The 21926-nt window shown below is 48.6% G+C and overlaps 2 protein-coding genes across 2 annotated transcripts; one reads left to right on the top strand and one right to left on the bottom strand.

The window, feature by feature from the left end:
- Positions 1-2889: 2889 nt before the first annotated feature.
- Positions 2890-9205, top strand: LOC124489130 (BTB/POZ domain-containing protein kctd15-like). The gene is given in 6 exon segments (XM_047051790.1): positions 2890-3468; positions 4742-4917; positions 5791-5935; positions 7264-7434; positions 7436-7567; positions 7711-9205. Coding segments are annotated over 6 exon segments (807 nt in total). The 5' UTR covers positions 2890-3441; the 3' UTR covers positions 7867-9205.
- A 1378-nt stretch (positions 9206-10583) lies between these two features.
- On the bottom strand, positions 10584-21828 carry LOC124489124 (transcription initiation factor TFIID subunit 4-like). Its single transcript, XM_047051782.1, is given in 17 exon segments — positions 10584-10746; positions 12941-13035; positions 13386-13436; positions 13438-13503; positions 14136-14192; positions 14534-14563; positions 14565-14660; positions 15495-15625; positions 16211-16380; positions 16835-16946; positions 17065-17140; positions 17628-17873; positions 18489-18578; positions 18690-18812; positions 19538-19735; positions 20142-20305; positions 20534-21828. Coding segments are annotated over 17 exon segments (3054 nt in total). The 5' UTR covers positions 21720-21828.
- Positions 21829-21926: the final 98 nt, after the last annotated feature.

Genomic DNA, 21926 nt, shown 5'->3' on the forward strand with positions numbered 1-21926 from the left:
TAAAATTATACCATACTCTGCTATAAATAACCAAAATATCATGTCTTTCTTCTGTGTTATCTAGTTTAATTGATATAAAGACCATATCGTATAAAGTCCGTCCAACCGCTTTAACAAGTAATGATCTCTTCGGTGGTGTAGTTGGTTAAAGCGTTGTACGACTACATGTTGTTAATGCGAATCTGGGATCCCAAGTTCGCGCCCCAGTCCAGTGAATCTCGTACGATATTCTTTAACTTTTACTGTGAGAAAATGACATAATTCTAAAGGCCTACGGATGTATCACAACATTTTAATGTGTGAGCACTAATATCAGATCAAAATGAACACATGTAGCCTTAATTAAATATTGAATAACGTAGGGTAGTCTACCGTCGGAGACAACCACTACACCTCATTCAGCCAGTTTAAACGGCTGCTAGATGACGCTGTTCATTTTCAAAGCGCCGATAGTTCGGCTCTTTGGGCCGGCACAATCCGGAAGAAACCACCAAAGCTTTACAAGGCATCGTTCGCCCATCCCTAGTAGAGACCAAGGTATTAATTGATACCGTCTGCTGTTTTCAGTCTGTCTCAGTGATGCGGCTTGTCTTCTACTCTGATGGAAAGAGTGCGCCCCTTAGCGGATAATCCATGAATTGCAGCGAATTAAAAATATTAATTCCATGTCTTTTATGCATTTTTTCCACTTTCAAATTATCCTGCGGGCCTGATCGAACCTCCTTGGGGGCCGGTTCCGGCCCGCGGGCCGTATGTTTGACACCCCTGAGCTAGAGGAAACGAACGATTCGTTCCTTTCCCGACTCGGTCTTTCTACGAGTCTTTGGATCATTTTTCACGTGACCTGTATAGGCTGTAGCAAGAGGAAACGAACAATTCGTTCCTTTCCCGACTCGGTCTTTCTACGAGTCTTTGGATCATTTTTCACGTGACCTGCATAGGCTCTGTAGCTAGAGGAAACGAATGATTAGTTCCTTCCCCGACTCGGTCTTTCTACGAGTCTTTGGATTCTTTTTTCACGTGACCCGCATTGTATTTTTTAGTGGAGGAAACAGTTTCCTTATTCCCTTTCGCGTGGCCGCTGTTTTAGTAAGACGTGAATGAATGATATTCGCTCAAGTCATCATACTGACTGGTTTTGTTATTTTCACTTTACATTTACACTTACAGTTTAGTGCAGTGTAATTGTTTGACGTGATAATTAAATGCTAGTGTGATAATACATGACCAAATCATACAAACTCATGATACATTATTTTAATGCAGGAATTTATTTTGAAATAGTATTTGCTGGTGCACATGTCATGCACTAACCTACAGTGGACGTATAGGGGCTATACGTCCTTTGCAGTGGACGTATAGCCCCCCCCCCCCCCCCCCCCCCCCCCTGAAATGAACAAATGACTCGAAAAAAGATTCGTTCATTTTACTGAACGAGATTCAAAGAACCGAATCAGTAAAAAGAACCGAACTTCCCATCACTAGTCCCTTCTCCCTATCCTGAAGACACAAGTGAGGGGTGCAGGGGGAGGTTGCAGGGGGAGGGGGGGTGCAGGGGGAGGGGGGGTGCAGGGGGAGGGGGGGTTCAGGGGCGGGGGGGGGGGTGCAGGGGGAAGGGGTCCTTTGTCTGTCATCAGGCGTTGCCCCTCAGGGCACCGTGTCAGGAGGGCTGTAGAGGTGGGGGTGCTGAGGGTGTGGGGGGCGAGTGAGTGCTCAGACAATATGACATGTCCTTCCAATAACATTGAAATGTGACAGTATAATGTCCTTCCAATAACATTAAATGTAATGTTGTGATGATTATACAGTATTGTGAGAACTGTTAGTTAGCACCATGCAGCCTTTCTTTCATGCTTTTTCGATAACTTGTCAACTATGCACGTGCTAAACAACCACGTCGTCAGATAATTAACGTAGTAAGTAAATAACATTTCGAGTGTAGCTTAAAAGCATTTTATCATCAAATTTGCAGGGAATTCAAAAGGGAGTTTTCGTTTTTTGATCCTAACCTTTAAGCACAGTTGAACCATAACAACTCTTGGTTAGACCATTGCGGAAGACAGTTCACAATGATTAAAAACCAACTGATTCAGACATCTTTAACCACTGAGCTGCGTTTTCTCTCACATCATGCACTCCGCATGAAATTCATAAATTAAGGAAATTAACTGTCATCGCCTGGGGTGACTTTACAAGCTATTTAAATCTTTAAATTCATAACATCTTTTCCATATTTTATCTAATTGAACTAACTGCAGGGTTTCTTTAATTAGAAAAAAAAATCAAGGCCTTCTGTTGATTCGCAGCAGAGGAAGACACGTGCTCAGACTGAGCCCGCGGCAAAACCAAATGGAAGAGGAGAATTACACACTGGAGTCCGAGTTCCGGTGTTAACAGACGTTGTGCGTATCGCTCGATATCCTTGCTTGGCTTAACTAATACAAGGAGACATTTAGCCTATGTTAAATGGAAACAGAACACATCAACGATGCAATATGTCATATGATAATGTATGTTATCCAGAGCTCATAACATACACTATCTTGCGTCAACAGATAAATACAAAAGGAAGCTGAATCCCCAGTTGTAATGTGCTCCCACATTGACACGTGCTGAACAACACTGGAATCCATCGGCGCATTGACATGAGCACATAGTTATACCGCAAAGGAGTGTCATAAAATTCAAACGTATATAGGACGAATATACTGTATTTCTTAACCTGGTAGGCTACACGAATGAAAAATATAACGTATCCGCCTGCATACCCCTGCAGCACGCATCTCCATCTACCAGTGCGCAGTAATTGAAATGGCGCATTTGACCCAAGGCATTTTCAAGGGCGCTTTAGCTATGGCATTATGCATGACGATAGACATCATTTGTTTCTAGCGCCAGAAGGTTGTTTGAAGTTAAAATGTGAAATATATTGGAAGGGGGACGAAGATTGAATAAGATCTAAGCTTTAACGCACATATCTAGGCAACTGATGGTGATGATCTTTTTCAACAAGTCAAATAAAATAGTCTGGCGTTCAGTCAATTACAAACGATGTTCTGGCTTCCGCACCTCGATCGACACATCTAGAATAGCCCACGGTGCAAGATTATATTGCAGGCTAATAAGAGTAGATCTTCGTTTTAAGGTTTCAAATTGACGTGTGGAAAAGGAGGCGACTGGATCACATTTTCTTCGTAAACAGAATTGAAAAGGGAGAAAAGGCTGCTCTGTTGTAACCTAATCCGTGCCCTTCTGGCGTTAGATAGCCCGGAGCGAGAATTCTTTCAGCCCTCCTCTTGTTTGGAGACGGACTGACGTTTTTATGAGGAGCTCGACGGCTTTATATCAGAAGACAGACAAGGACAACAAGGACACGTAGGCTACGAGACGCAACAAACCTACATAAATCACACATACAATTGGAAGGGAAAACAGCTTTTTATGTCTTCAGTGTCAGTGTCGTCTCAGGTAAGGTCGCGCTTGTTTCGTTCGTATTTTTTTTTTTCATGCTTGTCTGACAGGAGACTCTTAAAGCAACAGCGACTCCAAAACGCCAAGATAAACTCAGATTTACAACCCAAGTTTCAATATATTTGGATATCATTGGACGAGAATACCGAGACACCGGTATTCATATCCGACTCTGGATTAAAACAGTATTTGCCGAAAGAGGAGAACGAACGGAAGCTGCTACCGCGAACTAGAATCCTCCCTGGATCGCATCTGATCTCCTAAAATGTTTGAAACGGTACGGTGGCTTCAATTTATTAAGGTTAAATTATATGTAGCTTAATTATTGGGAATGTATCTCTATTTTCCCAAGTGAAGGGTCAAAATTGGGTACGAGTTAGTATTGGGTTATACAGGCAGTAGAATTACATTGTTATGGGACTGCTAGATTGAACACAACAGAGGAATATAAAAAGTTAATGACATGGTCTAAAACGTTGATAACAAACAAACTACATCATTCATTTTAAATCTAAAACACTATCATAAAACGGTTGCAGGGTTTTTCTTTAGACAAGGCAACACCCAGAAAATGTTTCCGAGGTCTGTTTGCGTGCTCAGCCCGGGGCTTGCCCCGGGGCGAAACAGCTGAGCGAAGTTCACCTCCTGTGCACCTTTTATGGTTCAAAGAACTTCTTTACAATTGAGAGGACTTTGCGGGGGGGATGGTTCAATTAATCCATGCCCAATGCCCTGGGGGTTCTAAACGCCCTCTGTCTCATCACCCTAAACTACTGTAGCCAGTGAATATAGCCTTGACTTGAATTTGGATTTCAGCGTCAGCTCTGTCATAGCAAATCTCTCTCTCTAGAACAACATGACCTGAAAAGAAGATGTATATTAACAATAGACCAGTCAAGTCCGGCCCATTGTCACATAAACCCAACGTACTTACACCAGTACAAAACTACCAAGTCTTAAAAACTGTAGAATGACACACCTCTGCTAAACGTGGGCGTCTTAGTTATTATCACTAATTACAAGGGCACGTTATAATACACAGCTGTTGGAATGGACACGTCTCTCCGTGTGTGATCAGTAAGATCAGAGTGACTATAGTGATCTACCTGTCAGAAGAGACTGAAAACCTGACAACTGCAAAGCTCAGGTGCATCTTATGGAAAATGTCTCCACAAAATTGTTTTTGCTTTTGCTAAAAAATGTTGTTTAATGTGAGCAGCCATGACACGGATGCGGGCTGTGTTTGTGACGTGATGCCTTGTGTCGTCAGGAGGGCCGCAGCGTGTCCAGGATGTCCCTGAGCAGGTCTCCCGTCTCTCCTCTGGCGGCCCAGGGCATCCCCTCCGCCGCCCAGCTCACCAAGGCCAACGCTCCCGTCCACATTGACGTGGGCGGGCACATGTACACCAGCAGCCTGGCTACGCTCACCAAGTACCCAGAGTCCAGGTGGGAGGAGGAGTCTGGAGCCATCAAGCTTCCAAACCATAGTTGTGTTTAAGAAACCATAGTTTGTGTTTAAGAAACCATAGTTGTGTTTAAGAAACCATAGTTGTGTTTAACAAACGACTCGGTATCTAGAGAGCCGGAGGGGGAGCTAGAGCAGCATTGTATACAGTACTGCCAGAACAATCAGTACAAAACACATCATCTTTACACTGTTGGCTTCACATTCTGTTTTACTTATAATACGGTGCCCAATTTATGGATGAGCAGGGCACATACGAAGCCAGGGGCAGAGAAGGAGAAGAGAGGAGGAGGGTATATTTTAATTGCCTTTTGGAGGACAAAGAGAGAGGGGCTGAGAAGGGCTGAGGCAGCCCAGGAGGGTGAGCCTCCTGCTGGAAGACCAGAGCAGCACCCTGGGCGCTCCGGGAACATGAGCACTGGTTTTTAGAAAAGGATTTGGCATCAATTTACTGGGAAAGAGAGAGAATAAGAGAGAGAAAGGGAGGAGAGATATGGAGGAGAGATGAAGAAGGGGGACTGGTACAAAGGAGAGAGAGAAAGATAATTGCATTACTCACCGATGTTGTACAATTGTCAAGATCAACCTAATATGTGACTATCAAGGTCATTTGAGTTCGATCTTATTTATAATTGTGAAAGAACTGACCGTGTATTAACTATTTTACCATGATAACCTTTTTTCAAACATTTGTTTGAGATACTTGTAGTAGCTTAAGTATTATAACATTATCTTTTATTGAAAGGTACAATTACCTACAATCCCTATGACCATGTATATGGGACATATTACTTGTGTTACCTTGTATTAACAAAGTAAATATTAACATATTTCCGATCATTGCAATCTTCCAGAATCAGCCGCCTCTTCAATGGCACAGAGCCGATCGTGCTGGACAGCTTGAAGCAGCACTACTTCATCGACAGAGACGGAGATATATTCCGCTACATCCTCAGCTTTCTCAGGACATGCAAACTACTGCTTCCAGACGACTTCAAGGTATTGACATTGACCTTGCTTTCACACTGATTCATGTCGAAGGGTTCTCAGGTGAACATTAGAAGTGACACACAGAGAGAAGCTCTCGATCAGTCCTGGGCTGTTGGCTACAGATCAGGATGGTGTTGAGGTCACGATAAGCAGATATCTGCTGTACTTACTAACTAACTACAAGAACTACATTTTCTGTTGGGTGGATGAAGAAAAATAAAGCTTCCCTGAATGTTAAGGATACTAAAACTAAAGGAAATGAGGTGATTCTGTACATCTAAGCAAGATTATTGATGTATAGTGATGGCTGATATTTTGTTTTATTTTTGTGGTAAGTGTTTTAGTCTGCAATAAAAATAATAATAATGTGAGAAAATGAATTAAAAACAACATTTGTAGTGGACTATTACGTAGGCCAATCCTATCAGAAATATGAAATTAACAATGTGTTTCACATCTACAGCAATGTAGCTTGAGTTTATGCAAACATTTAAAATAAGGGTGAGGTCAAACAAATGTATTTTCTTGGCACTAAAAGGACATTGTTATCCTCATTCTATCACAAAACAGCACTGGGGGTGTTGTTTAGTACACTCACAGATCCTGCCACCTATCTCAGCGCTCCCTGGTAGCGATGTGGTTAGATACTGCACGGCCTTGCAGCAGGAGTGCTACAGTATGTCAGGAGCTAAAGTGAGGAGTGACGAATGTGTGTGCGTGACTGGGACAGCATCTGTACCTCTGCATGTGTGAGGAGTGTATTTGTCTGTGAAAGTCTTTCAAACGTGTTTGTGTGTGTCAGTGTGCATATTGCCTCCTTCTCTCTCGCCGCATCTCTCGTTCCCTGTAGTTAGAGTTGCCTCTGTTATTCTGTGCTCTGCTCAGGATGACTAAAGTGCCCTGAAGGCCGAGCCCCTTTTTATAAAACACATCCTATCCCTCGCTGGAAGCCTACAAAGGGAGGGGAGCTAAGAGTCTCTGCTTTGATACCGAGTGGTGCCTGAGGGGCTGCTGCTCTGTGTGCTCACTGTCTGCTTGTTGTCAGAAACCGTATGGAGCAGGAGGAGGGAAAACTGAAGAAAGCCTTTCTCCTTCACACGCAGGAAATGACTAACCCACGTGTCTCCTATGTTGTGGCTGTGCTGGCCTGCACAGCATCAGTACACTGGTCAGACATGTAGGGGGTCCAAATTGGACTGTGACTATCAGTGTGTGTGTGTGTGTGAGACGGTTAAGATGTCTATAAAAAAATATTTTTTAGATAAACTCATGAATTTACAGGGTCTACCCATTGGTGGGTACTGGTCTCATGTTGTGTGTGTGTGTGTGTGTTGAAGGACTTCCCCCAGCTGTACGAGGAGGCTCGTTTCTACCAACTGGCGCCCATGGTGCGTGAGCTGGAGCGCTGGCAGGCTGAGCGGGAGGCCCAGAGGACAGCGCCCTGTGAGTGCCTGGTGGTGCGTGTGACCCCTGACCTCGGGGAGAGGATCGCCCTGAGCGGGGAGAGAGGTCCTCATCGAGGAGATCTTCCCCGAGACCGGAGACGTCATGTGCAACTCGGTGAACGCCGGCTGGAACCAAGACCCCACCCACGTCATCCGCTTTCCTCTCAACGGATACTGCCGGCTGAACTCTGTGCAGGTGCAACACTCATCTGTCTTGGTCATCTCCGGTTGATTCTCCTTAACTGTACTTTTATGCACCTGCTAAAGTGGTTAACCAGTTCGATTGTGTGCACGTGAGTGTGCAGGAGTGCGCTGACAGTAACGCCCTGTTCCCTGCAGGTTCTGGAGCGTCTGTTCCTGAAGGGCTTCAGCGTGAAGGCGTCGTGTGGGGGCGGGGTCGACTCCTCCCAGTTCAGCGAGTACGTCTTGTGCCGTGAGCTCCAGAGGACCCTGGTCACCACGCCCGTCCGGATCAAACAGGAACCTCTGGACTAGCGGAGCTTCATCCTCACCTCTGCTCTGCAGGGGGGACGACTCCTGTCCGCACCGAGAGACTTGTAGAGGAAGCTGAAATCCGTTTGTTTCTAAGTCATTTTGACTCTTCGTTATGGTTGCCAGGTTGGTGGAGATTGTTCCTGGTCGAATGAGCTTCAGTCTCACGTCGAAGCTTCGGTCCACTGGCAGGTTACAGGAGAGTTACAAGTGAAACACAGTTTGTCATCAATTAACTTACAATTATTCAACACATGTGGGTGTCACCTTTCTATATTGGGACAGAGCACCAGCCTCTGTCTGTGCTGAAGACATTGCTGTACATAGATGTGGTGGAAGGGTGGTTTTACATGTAATATGGAGCCAACAGGGACATTTAAAGACTTTTTTAACAAAAACATAAACACCCGTTTCAGTCACTGATGTTTTAACGTATTAGTTTGTTGATTCTCATGTTGTATTGATAAAAAGATCAAGTCTTCAATGTATAGGAACACACACATCCATACTCTGCAAGTCTACTATTGTTTTCCTCTCTTCGATCACCTCAGCAGTTTAATGAGACGCTCAAAACAGCCTGACGCCGAACAAGAAGACGTTTCTTTTGAATCCATTTCTTTATTTTAATTTTTTTTGCAAAGGTACAAACAATAGTAAAATTGCATTGCCTGAAATGAATCAGGTTTGAATACAGACTGTAGGAAATATAAATAGTCACAAAAATGTGTCCTTCAAAGGATGATAGCTGGATGTTCAAGACCCAGGTTCTGACTGAATTTACAAACACCACAGCTTGATGTATCTGTTAGATCTATGCACTATACAAATAAATGCCCATAACAGTAAAAAAAAGAAAGTTAAAGCATTAAAAACCCTTAATGTACAGTCATTCCAAAAAAGTCAAATGAAAGTGACAACATTTCAGCACATTGGGAAGCTGTGGACAATTCCATTTATGTTAGAAAATACTGAACAGAGACTAGGAAAGATATTCTGAGCATTAAAAGTAGTTTATAATTAGAATCTAAGATGGTGGGTTTTGTATAGAGAGCTGTCGCATTATTGTACATGTTGGAGAAAATAGGGGTGAACCATACCAGACTGACGCCTGTTGTAATAACGTCATGTTGAATTCATTAGGCGTCAATTATCTCTGTTCAAATGAGCCAGAAGTGGAGGAGAACCAGCTCCCTGTAATCTGTAGGGTGAGAATCATCAGGAATCCTACATTTATTTTAAAACACGTCAGACCAGTCAGAAGCCACGGGGAGGGGACATGGGGAGGAGGGAGAGGGGACATGGAGGAGGGGACATGGGGAGGAGGGAGGGGACATGGGGAGAGGGGACATGGGGAGGAGGGAGGGGACATGGGGAGGGGACATGGGGAGGGGACATGGGGAGGAGGGAGGGGACATGGAGGAGGGGACATGGGGAGGAGGGAGGGAACATAGGGAGGGGGACATGGGGAGGAGGGAGGGGGGACATGGGGAGGGGACATGGGGAGGGGGACATGGGGAGGAGGGAGGGGACATGGAGGAGGGGGACATGGGGAGGAGGGAGGGGACATGGGGAGGGGACATGGGGAGGAGGGAGGGGACATGGAGGAGGGGACATGGGGAGGAGGGAGGGGACATGGGGAGGGGACATGGGGAGGGGACATGGGGAGGAGGGAGGGGACATGGGGAGGAGGGAGGGGACATGGGGGAGGGGACATGGGGAGGAGGGAGGGGACATGGGGGAGGGGGACATGGGGAGGAGGGAGGAGACATGGGGGAGGGGACATGGGGAGGAAGGAGGAGACATGGGGAGGAGGGGACATGGGGGAGGGGACACGGGCAGTACGTTAAGGTCCCGGAGACCGTCACCAGATATCCAGACACCAACCCAAACATAACTCTACATAACTCTACATATGCAAACGTTTTCCGTAAAGGCCAATAAAAACCAGGTAAATACCAATACTTTCATTATTCTACTTGCACGCAAACAGAAAGAAAAACAATATCAACCATCTTTCGAATTTATGCCTAAAGAAAAGGGACAGAGATACTGGATGAACTGAAGTGTGTCTACCGGTGTGTCCACCCCAGCTGGAAGCACAGCACAGTACTCCCGGTACATTCAACTAACAAGATTTACGGCAACTGATTTGCCCTAAACATTCAAAATAATGTGTTATAAATAAGATGTTAAAATACTCATTACATGTACAAATACAAGATTCAAACATTATTGTATCTTTTTCGTGGTAGTTAAAGATTCGTTTTGAAAGTCCATATTTAGCCTGTGGTATCCTGAGTGAATATCTGTTGGGCTACAATAGCAAGATCTCTGACGTAAAAATCTACTTGGATTTATGTTGAAAATAAGATTGGGACTAGAGTCACTTCTTAAGGTACAGCTCAGAGTGAAGTCAAAAAAACTAACAAAAAACATGTGTTTCTGAATTGTTCATTTAAAAACTAGATGTTTAATGACCCTTGGAGCGCAGGTCAGCAGCGCAGGTCAGATCCCAGATCAGGAGGAGCACGTCGACAGCTGATGGCTAGAGAGACACGTGACAGAGTGGCAAGCGAAGAGCGTCTAAAACGTTCAGGGAGAGAGGAGAAGAGTGTGTTTCCAAGGAGACTGTAGCGAGCGAGGGACCCCCGTGGGGGCCTGGCCCCCCTGCAGGCCTGGCCCCCCTGCAGGCCTGGCCCCCCTGGGGGGGGGGGGGGGCCCTACTTGAGCAGAGCCTTGTAGAGCAGCAGGGAGTGTGACGTTGCTCGCTCCTGCTCCAGACACAAGATGAAGTCCCTGAGGTTGACTCGCGTGATGCGCTGACGAAGCTGCTGCCCGCGAGGAGGAGGCCGGGGACGAGGCCAACCCCGAGCCTGAGGCCACCTGCAGAGAAAAGGTCCATTATGGGTGAGGCCAGCCTCCAGGTGGTTGGATTTTCTAGCCACATTCAATATGGCTCGACTTGAAAACTAAAAGGAAAAACTCAAACGATGAGATGGTTTTAACCATCAGAGATTTTAAATCTTCCTGTTTCTGATTCCAAGAGAATCAAGAGTTATGTCTGAACCACCCTATCCCAAACGGCTGTTCCCTCTGGAGGCGGAGCCTGTGTCGATCCCCACACCTTCATCCACAAGCCCTCTGCGTCAGGCAGGTCACACCCCAGGCCTGAGGCTAGCGTCACAGCTAGCACACTCCTGCTGGGCTACAGTCCTCCAGCTCCAACAAACCTGATTGTCCAAGACTATAGAATATATCATGAAAACAAGATCAACGAAAGAAAATACTTCACAAGTTGATCTCATATGAAACAAAGCGTGATAGAAGGCATTTCTTCCCATGCCACTGAAACGCTTCTGGGCTTGATCAAGTTAAACGTTTAGAAGAGCAAGGAGCTAGCAATGTCCATTTTTCTTAACACAGCCCTTGACCCCAAGAGCCCAGGTGTGAAAATAGAACACAGTCCAGTGAGTGAGACCGGACCAGCCCACTGACCTAAAGACTAGGACTTGAGAACATGAAGCGTGCGTGTGCTAGGTCTGCAGACAGACAGACAGACAGACAGGCAGACAGACAGACAGACAGGCAGACAGACAGACAGACAGACAGACAGACAGACAGACAGACAGACAGGCAGACAGGCAGACAGACAGACAGGCAGACAGGCAGACAGACAGACAGAGAGGCAGACAGACAGACAGACAGACAGACAGACAGAGAGGCAGACAGGCAGGCAGACAGACAGACAGACAGAGAGGCAGACAGGCAGGCAGAGAGGCAGACAGGCAGACAGAGAGGCAGAGAGTCAGACAGGCAGAGAGGCAGGCAGACAGACAGAGAGGCAGACAGACAGAGAGCCAGACAGGCAGACAGGCAGCTGTGTGAGCTGGCCTCCTGTGCTGTGGGAGCCTGTGGCTGTGCCCATTGTCTCCACAACTAGGCTGTGCTGTGCCCCAGGCCCCCGCTGACACCAGAGGATAGGAATGAGGCTCCAGGTCTATACAGGAACACAATCACAGTATTATAACGTTCAACAGCCCCCAGGCGTGTTAACACTCCCTCCCTCTCTGACTGTCTGTCTGTCGCTACTGCTCCCCCACTCTGTCTCTCTCTCTCTGTCTCTCTCTCTGTCTCTCTCTCTCTGTCTCTCTCTCTCTCTGTCTGTCTCTCTCTCTCTGTCTCTCTCTCTCTCTGTCTCTCTCTCTCTCTGTCTCTCTCTCTCTGTCTCTCTCTCTCTCTGTCTCTCTCTCTCTCTGTCTCTCTCTCTGTCTCTCTCTCTCTCTCTCTCTGTCTGTCTGTCTGTCTCTCTCTGTCTCTCTCTCTCTCTCTCTCTGTCTGTCTGTCTCTCTCTGTCTCTCTCTCTCTCTCTCTCTCTATCTCTCTCTCTCTTTCTCTCTCTCTCTCATAAAGACACCTCTTTGATCTAGTCACACATAACATCAGAAGAGTCAGACACAAAGTGAACAAAAAAAGGAGAGAAAATATGAATCGTGTCGACGACAGCAATCCACCTAGTCAGCCACTACTGGGCTCTTTAAGCACATCAAGAAACAGACTAAAATTATGTTTATTTCCTGGAAGTGGTATGGTGACTGTCTGATCTGCCCTGTGGCTCCTTCGCTCTCTTCTGCTTGATCACATTACCCCACAACCCCCTGGGGGCAGGGCGTCTCTAGTAACCTCACAGGCAACCTTGATATTTCTACTGAACATGCAAACAAACCTGAATTTAAAAATCAGCAACAGAATCGGACATCTAAACTGCCAAACTATCAGTGACATCTGTCTTGTTCTGGCCAGTAGGCGTGCAGACCACATGGTCTGTAGTGATCCTGTGAGCAAACCAAACAGTCCTAACAAACCAACACACACTCACTCTCTCACTCAGGCTAAGTGTTTAGATCTCTCTCTCTCTCTCTCTCTCTCTCTCTCTCTCTCTCTCTCTCTCTCTCTCTCTCTCTCTCTCTCTCTCTCTCTCTCAGGAAGAATAATCCAAACCCCTAAAACGTTCTCTCTTGCTCCAGCATTCCCCCCCCCCCCCCCCCCCCCCCGCCCCTAATCCAGGGCTCTCTCTCACCCGGCACTGAGGCCCTCTCTGGTCTTTGTTTGGGAGTGCTGCTTGGGGGCACCCCCCTGGGGGGTGGGGAGACGCCCATACTGCCGCCCCGGGGGCTGGGAGGCCCAGGGTCATTTCTGTATCTCTGGTCCCCCTCAGGGTTAGGGAGCAAGCAGACACACCCAGAACAGCCCACAGGCCAGTGCTGACCCCCTTCACTCAACTCTGGTCACAGTCACTCTGTGTGTGTGTGTGGGGGGGGGGGGGGGGGTGGAGACAATGTCTGAGTGGTTTTGTGTCAGGCAGGATTAACAAAAGAGGTGGTGGGAGGGGGGGGGCAAGAAGTAGTGTTTTAGTGTGAGGGTGCCTGCAGTGTTTTTAGTGTGAGGGTGCCTGCAGTGTGTGGAGGGGAGGGTGCCTGCAGGGTGTGGAGGGAGGGTTGAGGAGGAGAGCACGTACCTCTGACCCCAGCAGAAGAGCCTCCTGGGGAGTCCATCTTGCGTTTCTTGCGCGGACCCGATGGCAGCGAGGGCCGTGAGGTTAGCCTCCCGCTGTCTGATCTGAGCCTGCTCCTGCTGCTGCATCTGGGGGAGGGAGGGGAGGGAGGGAGGGAGGAGGGGGGAGGGAGGGAGGGAGGGAGGGAGGGAGGGAGGGAGGGGAGGGGGGAGGGAGGGGAGGGGAGGGGGGAGGGGAGGGGACTATTTATTATATATATTCTTAGACGACATGTGTACGCCTCAGAACCCCAGTGTCCTGAAGGCTGAAGCTGCAAACTATGCTTGAACAGTCCTCTCTAAGGGGCCAGGGTGTGTGTGTGTGTAGGGGGTGGTGTGTGTGTGTGTGTGTGTAGGGAGTGGGGTTGGTGATGAGGAGTAGCATCGACAGAAGACATAATTCAAGGCAACGTTTACATCCTCATTAACACACTGGAACGCTAATCAGAGGAGAAGTGATGCACATGGAACATGCACACACACTGCTGCCTTTGCAGGCTGGTGACGTGCTACTGTGACCTTTGACCTGACCCCAAATAAAGATGAGGCCTACGGCCAGAGGTAGCTTTGGATGTGTGTGTGGTGTGAGGAGGGGGGGGGGGGGGGGTGACCCTTGGGATGTATAACCATTGACATGCCATTCAACCTGGCCAACAGAAGAACAGGATTTCTAAATGTTTACATACATCTTTACAACAAGCGAGTGCTACACAGCTGCTTACCTCTTTAGCTTTCTGCTTAAGTCGTGCTTGTTCTGGGTCTTCCTGTCTGGCTCGGCTCTGAGAGGAGAGGAGGAGGAGAGGGAAGAGGAGGAGAGGGAAGAGGAGGAGAGGGGAGGAGGTGGAGAGGGGAGGAGGTGGAGAGGGAAGAGGAGGAGAGGGAAGGGGAGGAGGAGAGGAGAGGAGGAGAGGAGGAGGAGAGGGAAGAGGAGGAGAGGGGAGGAGGAGAAGGGGAGAGGAAAAGAAGGGAGGACAGGGAGGAGAGGGAGGAGGAGGAGGAGGAGGAGAGGAAGAGGTTATACTGATGAAACGCTGAGGGGCTAGTACAGTTTGAGACTGCAGGCAGAGACATCAGACTCCAGAGTGTGATTTCTTGGTGATATCTTGGTGACATCTTGTACCTTGGCAGCCTTCAGGAGAATCTCTCTCTCTCTGCTCGTCCTTGCGCTGTTTCTCCAGCCTCTCCAGCTGCTCAAAGAAGCGGAGCTGAGTTCTGACGTCTGACGACTGCTCATACCACTCCTCATCCTGCCCAGAGAGAGAGGGGGGAGAGAGAGGGGAGAGGGGAGAGGGGAGAGGGGAGAGGGGAGAGGGGAGAGGGGAGAGGGGAGAGGGGAGAGGGGGGAGAGGGGGAAGAGTGGAGGGAGGGAGAAAGGGGAAAGGAAAGTGAGAGAATATATAGTTTTATGATTTTGTTTAGTACACCCTGGCTAAACATCAGAGGTTAAAAACTCCCAACACAGTTCATACGGATGGTTCCTGCAACACCTGCTCCTGCCTTACTCAGGTGAGGTCCTGCCTTCCTCAGGTGAGGTCCTGCCTTCCTCAGGTGAGGTCTGACCAGAACTACACCTTCATTTCCTGGTCCCAGCACCCTTGTGTGGTTAGGGTTAAACCAGAACTCTAGTAACCGTGTGGTTAGTGTTAAACCAGAACTCCAGTAACCGTGTGGTTAGGGTTAAACCAGAACTCTAGTAACCGTGTGGTTAGGGTTAAACCAGAACTCTAGTAACCGTGTGGTTAGGGTTAAACCAGAACTCTAGTAACCGTGTGGTTAGGGTTAAACCAGAACTCTAGTAACCGTGTGGTTAGGGTTAAACCAAAACTCTAGTAACCGTGTGGTTAGGGTTAAACCAGAACTCTAGTAACCGTGTGGTTAGGGTTAAACCAGAACTCTAGTAACCGTGTGGTTTGAGTTAAACCATAACTCTAGTAACCGTGTGCTTTGAGTTAAACCAGAACTCTAGTAACCGTGTGCTTTGAGTTAAACCAGAACTCTAGTAACCGTGTGCTTTGAGTTAAACCAGAACTCTAGTAACCGTGTGCTTTGAGTTAAACCAGAACTCTAGTAACCGTGGTTACCTTGCCGCCGTCCGTGCGGTGCTGTGCCACCGTGGTCACCTTCTCCAGGATGGAGCGCAGGCGGGTCTGGGTGGCATGGGAGATGAAGTTCAGGGCCTCCACCGGGACCTCGGTCACACCAAACCTCTTCGCTGCAAGGAGAGAGGGAGAGGGAGAGAGAAAGAGGGGGAGAGAGGAAGAGAGAGAGCAGGAGGGAAAGGGAGGAGAGAGGGGAGAGGAGAGGCTGAGGTCATTGATCTGACCTGTGAGGAGCTCTCTGGAGAGCTTTCTGATCTCCATGTGAGGAGTTTACACTGTGGGGAACATACTGCTTCCACACTCCAGGCTAAACTCAGGCTAGGAAGGGACACTTTGAAGGTGCTTGATTTGTTTAATCCTGGCCGGCACATTTATAAACTAATTGAACTTCCCCAAAAGGTGTTCTGATGGATCACCCTCCAACAGAAACAGCTGTTACAGGACCCAAAGCAGGGACCAGCACGCAGGAATACTGGGCGGGTGAGACCAGCTGACTGCTCATGGCATGACTGGCATATTCTTTATGTTTTGAGTTGACTTTGTTAGACAGCTAGTCACGGTTAGCTTGTAGCTGCCTTGAGAGTTCTGGAGTCGCTGTTGGTCTTGTGAAATCAGATGGCGAAGCTAGCAGCTAGCAGCTAGCAGCTAGCAGTTAGCAGTTAGCAGTTAGCAGCTAGCAGCTAGCGGCGGCAGCATACCGGTCTCCAGGATGCGGCGGTGCAGGAGGCCTGGGGGCAGGAACGCCTCGTCTTTGCAGGAGCGGATCTTAGTCCCTACCAGCTCAGAGCTGGTTGCCAGGATACGGGCGTTCTCTTCGTTCAGGTTCACCCCGGCCATGGACGCTACGTCGTTGATGTCATCGTCATCCCTGCGGGCGGACGGACACACACACACACACAGTATATATTTATTGTGATCCGTTTATGTTCATTGTTTGAATTAACCTACAATGGCGAATAAAACCTAATTCTGATTCTGACACGCGCACACACACACCAGAGTTTTGGAGCGACATTTTGTAAACACACATCAAGAGTGACTGTTTGTAACGTTGGGTTTAGATTTGACACGAGAGGGACAGAAGTTAACAGGGCTCTGTGTGCTCTTACAAGTCGTTTACCAGGAGGGTAAAATACCTTGAGACAGACAAAAACAGGGACATACTGCACTCTTGTGGTTGATTTGTGCAACTACGCACACATTTACTGACGTTTTGTGAAAAAAATTAAGGGATGGCAAAAGGAAAAATTAAGAAATGGGCACAAGAAGACATTTTCCATAACGGCAGCATTCCTGCCCTGCCACTGTTTATATCACAGTACCTGAAGGTCCCTCCCCCAGGGTCACTCAGCTTCTTCTGATTGGCTGTGGCCTGAGCAGAAAGGCCAATAGCACTTCTGCTAGCTATAATGGTCCCGCCTCTTGCCACAGCACCTGAAGGAGAAGGGAAGAAGCAGTTCTCATGAACACGGCGATCTGCATACATGATGGAGCACAGAGATGGAGATATGGACCATGGTGGGAGGGGAGGATGTTGAAGGGAATATTAGACCTTGTGGCCGGATGGTCGGGGAGATGACCATGGGCATCCGGGTCTGGAGCCCCTGTACCCCTGGTCTCCTCAGGCCCTGGAGGAGGAGGAGGAGGAGGAGGAGGAAAGGAGGGGCAGGAGGAAAGGAGGAGGAGAAGGAAGAGGAGGAGAAGGAAGAGGAGGAGAAGGAGGAGGAAAAGAGAGCAAGTCAAGTCTAAGATGTCATGATCTAGTTTCATATGCAGCTGTACTGCTGTGAAATAGGAACTGTTAATATTGTTGTCAGAAGAGAAACCTATTATAAACTCCACAACAGACCATTTTATGTACAAGATGACATGGCAAAGGAATTTTACAAAGATTTGCCTTTGCCTTGCCTTGAACAAACACACTTCTCATGCAAATAACCAGGTCGTTTCCACATCTATACTAAACGATCCCATTCCACCCATGAAGCACCAACACTCCTTTCCTTCCACCCTGAACAGGAAGCGCTGGATGCCTCACGGGCACCAGACCAGACCAGCAGATAGAAGAGCGTGCGATGGGAGTGGCTGTTATCAGTCTGTGTATTTGAGTGGTACCTGAGTGGCCGTGGCTCCCATGGCTCCCAGGCCCCCTGCTGTCCTGAGGGGGGCCACGCCGGAACAGGTGGGGGGCCGCGCCCGCACGGTGGAGGGGGCGAGGCCCGGGGAGGGGGACACCATCACGGTGGAGGGGGCGAGGCCCGGGGAGGGGGACACCATCACGGTGGAGGCAGCAGCCTGTGTGGCTGAGAGCAGAGACTGCTGGTTGTTGAGCAGAGACAGACGCAGAGCTGGGAGGCTTTTCTGTGAGGGAAACAACCAGGTTTGATTTCAATTGTTAAATCGGCATAACCAAACTGACACATTTAACAATTAGACATTTGACAAGTTAATCTAACTATAAAGAATGGAATCTGTGTGTATGTGTGTGTGTGTGTGTCCTTGATTACTGAAGACTGGGCTCTGCATGAAGCTCAAATTCACCAGGTGTCCTGCTCACAACATGCAGTGTAGAGTGTTAAGGTGTTTAGATGAGTGGTTGCTGACAAATAAATATATAATTTTGGAGCGAAATGTTGAGCTGCACTCAGCAACGGAACCATACATCTTGCGAGGCCAGTCACTGCATTAGTGTTTAAGATGAGGCTAAACTGAGAGTGCTAACAAAGTTAGCCTAGCCATGACACAGGGAGACAGCAGCAGAGTTAGCCCACCTTACGTAAAGGATGAGGTAGGGTTAGGGCTGTTAGCCCACCTTACGTAAGGGATGAGGTAGGGTTAGGGCTGTTAGCCCACCTTACGCAAGGGATGAGGTAAGGTTAGTGGTGTTAGTCCACCTTACGTAAGGGATGAGGTAGGGTTAGGGCTGTTAGCCCACCTTACGTAAGGGATGAGGTAGGGTTAGTGGTGTTAGCCCACCTTGAGGAAGGGGATGAGGTAGGGTTGAGGGGACGACTTCAGGTCAGCCTGCAGGCGTGTGGTGAACTCCTCTGGCTCGATCTTGGCATCCTGGGAGGATGGCACACACAAACAGACACAAGCACGAGTAAGGACACTAAAACACACACTCGCACTTTCAAAATGTCATCGACTTTCTCCAAATTATCCAGGAAGTTGTACCAGCAGATCCTGCACCAAGCCCTTCACGTTCTTGGAGGTGTTGGGCGACGGGGAGTTCTGGGACGCCAGCTTAATCAGCGTGGCCAGGAAGTTCTTGCACTTCTTCACGTTTTCCATCATTTCCTGTGAGGAACAAACCTTTTACACACAAGGACAGACCTACCTAGAGATAGTGATCTCATGACTTATCCAGTGTCAGTATCATCTTCCAAACTCTTCACAACTACACTGCCAGATAACATTTAACATTTAAGGAGCAAGTAATTCAACTGTTAGCCAGCACATGGTGCTTATACAGTATAGTGGTAAGGGTTAGAGTAATTCAACGGTTATAAAGTAGTCAATCCCTCTCAAGGTTAAACTATGTAGTGATAAGAAATACTACTGCTACGTTACTGCAGATGTGTGAGCCATGTTCAGCCAGGTGGTTGTGTACAGAGTGTGTTCAGGTGGTTGTGTACAGTGAGTGTTCAGGTGGTTGTGTACAGTGAGTGTTCAGGTGGTTGTGTACAGTGAGTGTTCAGGTGGTTGTGTACAGTGAGTGTTCAGGTGGTTGTGTACAGTGAGTGTTCAGCCAGGTGGTTGTGTACAGTGAGTGTTCAGGTGGTTGTGTACAGTGAGTGTTCAGCCAGGTGGTTGTGTACAGAGTGTGTGTTCAGGTGGTTGTGTACAGTGAGTGTTCAGGTGGTTGTGTACAGTGAGTGTTCAGGTGGTTGTGTACAGTGAGTGTTCAGGTGGTTGTGTACAGTGAGTGTTCAGGTGGTTGTGTACAGAGTGTGTTCAGGTGGTTGTGTACAGTGAGTGTTCAGGTGGTTGTGTACAGTGAGTGTCCATGTGGCTCCACCCACCTGGGGAGGAGGTGGAGCAGATGCAGCAGAGGTGGGTGTCAGCGTGGGGCGGACGGCCGGCTTGGCCAGGGTCTGGCCCCCGGCAACGACCTGGCCCCCGGCAACGACCTGGCCCCCGGCGATGACCGTCTGGGTCTTCTGGGGAGCAGCCATCTTCACGCCAGCAGGAGCCATGGTTACAGGAGCCATGGTTACCGCCTTCTGGACCAACGGGAGAGAAGTTAACATTGCTCTCAACAACATTACACTGAGACAAGACTAACCCTGACCCTCAACAGACAAAACAACAGCAAAAACACAACCCCTAAAAACATAAATATTGTTACTTAACAAAACCATTACAATACAGCCAAACAAAGACAAATTCAGCATGTATCCAAGCACAACACAGTAAGTAACTGAACAGCGAAAAGTTAAAGACAACATTTTAAAAGTAAACAGGACATGTGTATGTGTATTAAATGTGTCTTGTACATGTGTCCTGTATTGTGTTTTTCTAGAGCAGTTTGCCTGCCTGCTTGGTGGAGGTAAGAGTTCTCACCAGAGAGTGACGAGAACCAGCCACACAACAGTCCACAAACATCCATCACAAGCTTGTCCGTACCTGACTGGGGGTAGCCACGCGGATGGTGGCCCCAGACGTTGGGGTGGCAGGCCTGGGGGAGATGTTGGTCACCCCCTGGGCCTGGGTCTTAGCCTGGGCCTGGGCCAGAACCTGCTGGGGCACCATCACCAGCTGGCCCGTCTCTGTCCGTACCAGAACCATGCCTGCAAGGAGAAGCAGGGGTGCTGTCAGTACCACACCTCACATTGCTACTTCAAAACAACAACGCGATGGTCACAAGTTGACCCGACTTGGCACGCTGTCAATGGCGGCCTGTTGTTAATGCTCAGGAGCAGGGAGGGAGGAGGTAAGTGTGAGGCTAGTAATCAGATCATCTTATTCTACCTAGTATCACAGACAGGGGATGCTGCTCCTAAGCATGGCAGCCTTACCTGGAGGGATGGTGAAGCCAGGGGGCAGCTGGATGGTGGTCTGCTGGGGGGGCCTGGCAGCCAGCTGGGGGGCCACGGTCCTCGTAGGACTGGCCACCAGCCCAGGCCTCTGCTGCTGGATGGAGGTTGCCATGACGGTGGGCCCCGGGGGCCTCATGATGGTGACGGTGGGCTGGCCCACTCCGTTGACCGCCGGCTTGACCCCAGCGGTCAGCGTGACAGCCGGGCTCCCCGCGCTCTGCACCTGGCTTATGGGGGAGTGGACAGCAGGCGGGGGGGTGCTGGCGAGGACCACAGGGCTGCCAGACACAGGCTGGCTCTGCACCACCATGTTGGGGCTCATGATTGTGTTGCTAGGGTTCATGACCTGAGATGTGGTGGTCTGACCCGGGGATCCGGCGCTTTGCGTGGTCAAAGGTGAAACTTTGGGGTCTATTCCGTTCTGTGAGACACTGGAGATTGGATTAGGATGCCGTTGCAACGCAACCGTGGGAGAAACCACGGTTGTCTGAGGTACAGGAAAATTAGGCTGCGAGGCCATGGACACTATTATATTGGAGGTTCCAGCACTAACAGTACTTATTACAGTGTTGGCCAAAGAGACGCCAGGCCCGGTTTGGGCAGCGATGGTAGGCGAGTTCACCAATTTCACGGGTCCGGTGTTACCGTTCAAACTCTGTAATCCAGGTGAAGCAGTCCTAACCGCTGCAGTTGTGATGTTGGGGTTTGGGGCAGCCACTACCGTTGAGCCTGCAGGACCCAAAACAGTCCCTCTGTTAAAGCTGGTTGTCTGAACAGGTAAAGTTGCAGATCCTGGTGCGGGAGATGCTGCATGTGTTTGTAAATTTGTACCAGCGTTAATTACACCCCCGGTAGAAATAGAAGAGGTAGAAGAGGTGAGAATCTTGTTGGATTGCGCCTCATCGGCGTTCGTTTCCTCGTTTAACCCTGCTTTAGAATGTCCTTGTTGTGGCAGCGGCTCCGGAGATCCCACTTGGTCACGCAGTTTCCCTGAGAAGTGATTGACAGCGCCCGAAGGCCCCTCTCTCTTTGCCTCGGAATATGGTGCAGATGAAGTTTTTTGACTTCCAAGTTGTGATTCCAATGAGCCAACTAGGTCGCTAACTGCCTTTTCATCTACCTCATTGAAGAGCATGTCCTCCAGTGGGTCGGAGGCTCCCGCCATCTTTGATGATAGACCGTTGTGCAAATCGTATTTTAGAATGTACGCATGCGTGCAGGCATTGTGGTGTTTTCCATCATAGAAATATATACCCTAGAAATGTCTTCGAATGTAGAAGTACATTTTTTGGCATCAAATCAACGCTTTAGCTGAGTTACAATCTTGTTAAGATATAAAATTGAACATACATGTTAATAAACTCGTATAATT

This window comes from Hypomesus transpacificus, unplaced genomic scaffold (genome assembly GCF_021917145.1).
Source record: "Hypomesus transpacificus isolate Combined female unplaced genomic scaffold, fHypTra1 scaffold_176, whole genome shotgun sequence".
In the NCBI taxonomy this organism is placed as follows: Eukaryota; Metazoa; Chordata; class Actinopteri; order Osmeriformes; family Osmeridae; genus Hypomesus; species Hypomesus transpacificus.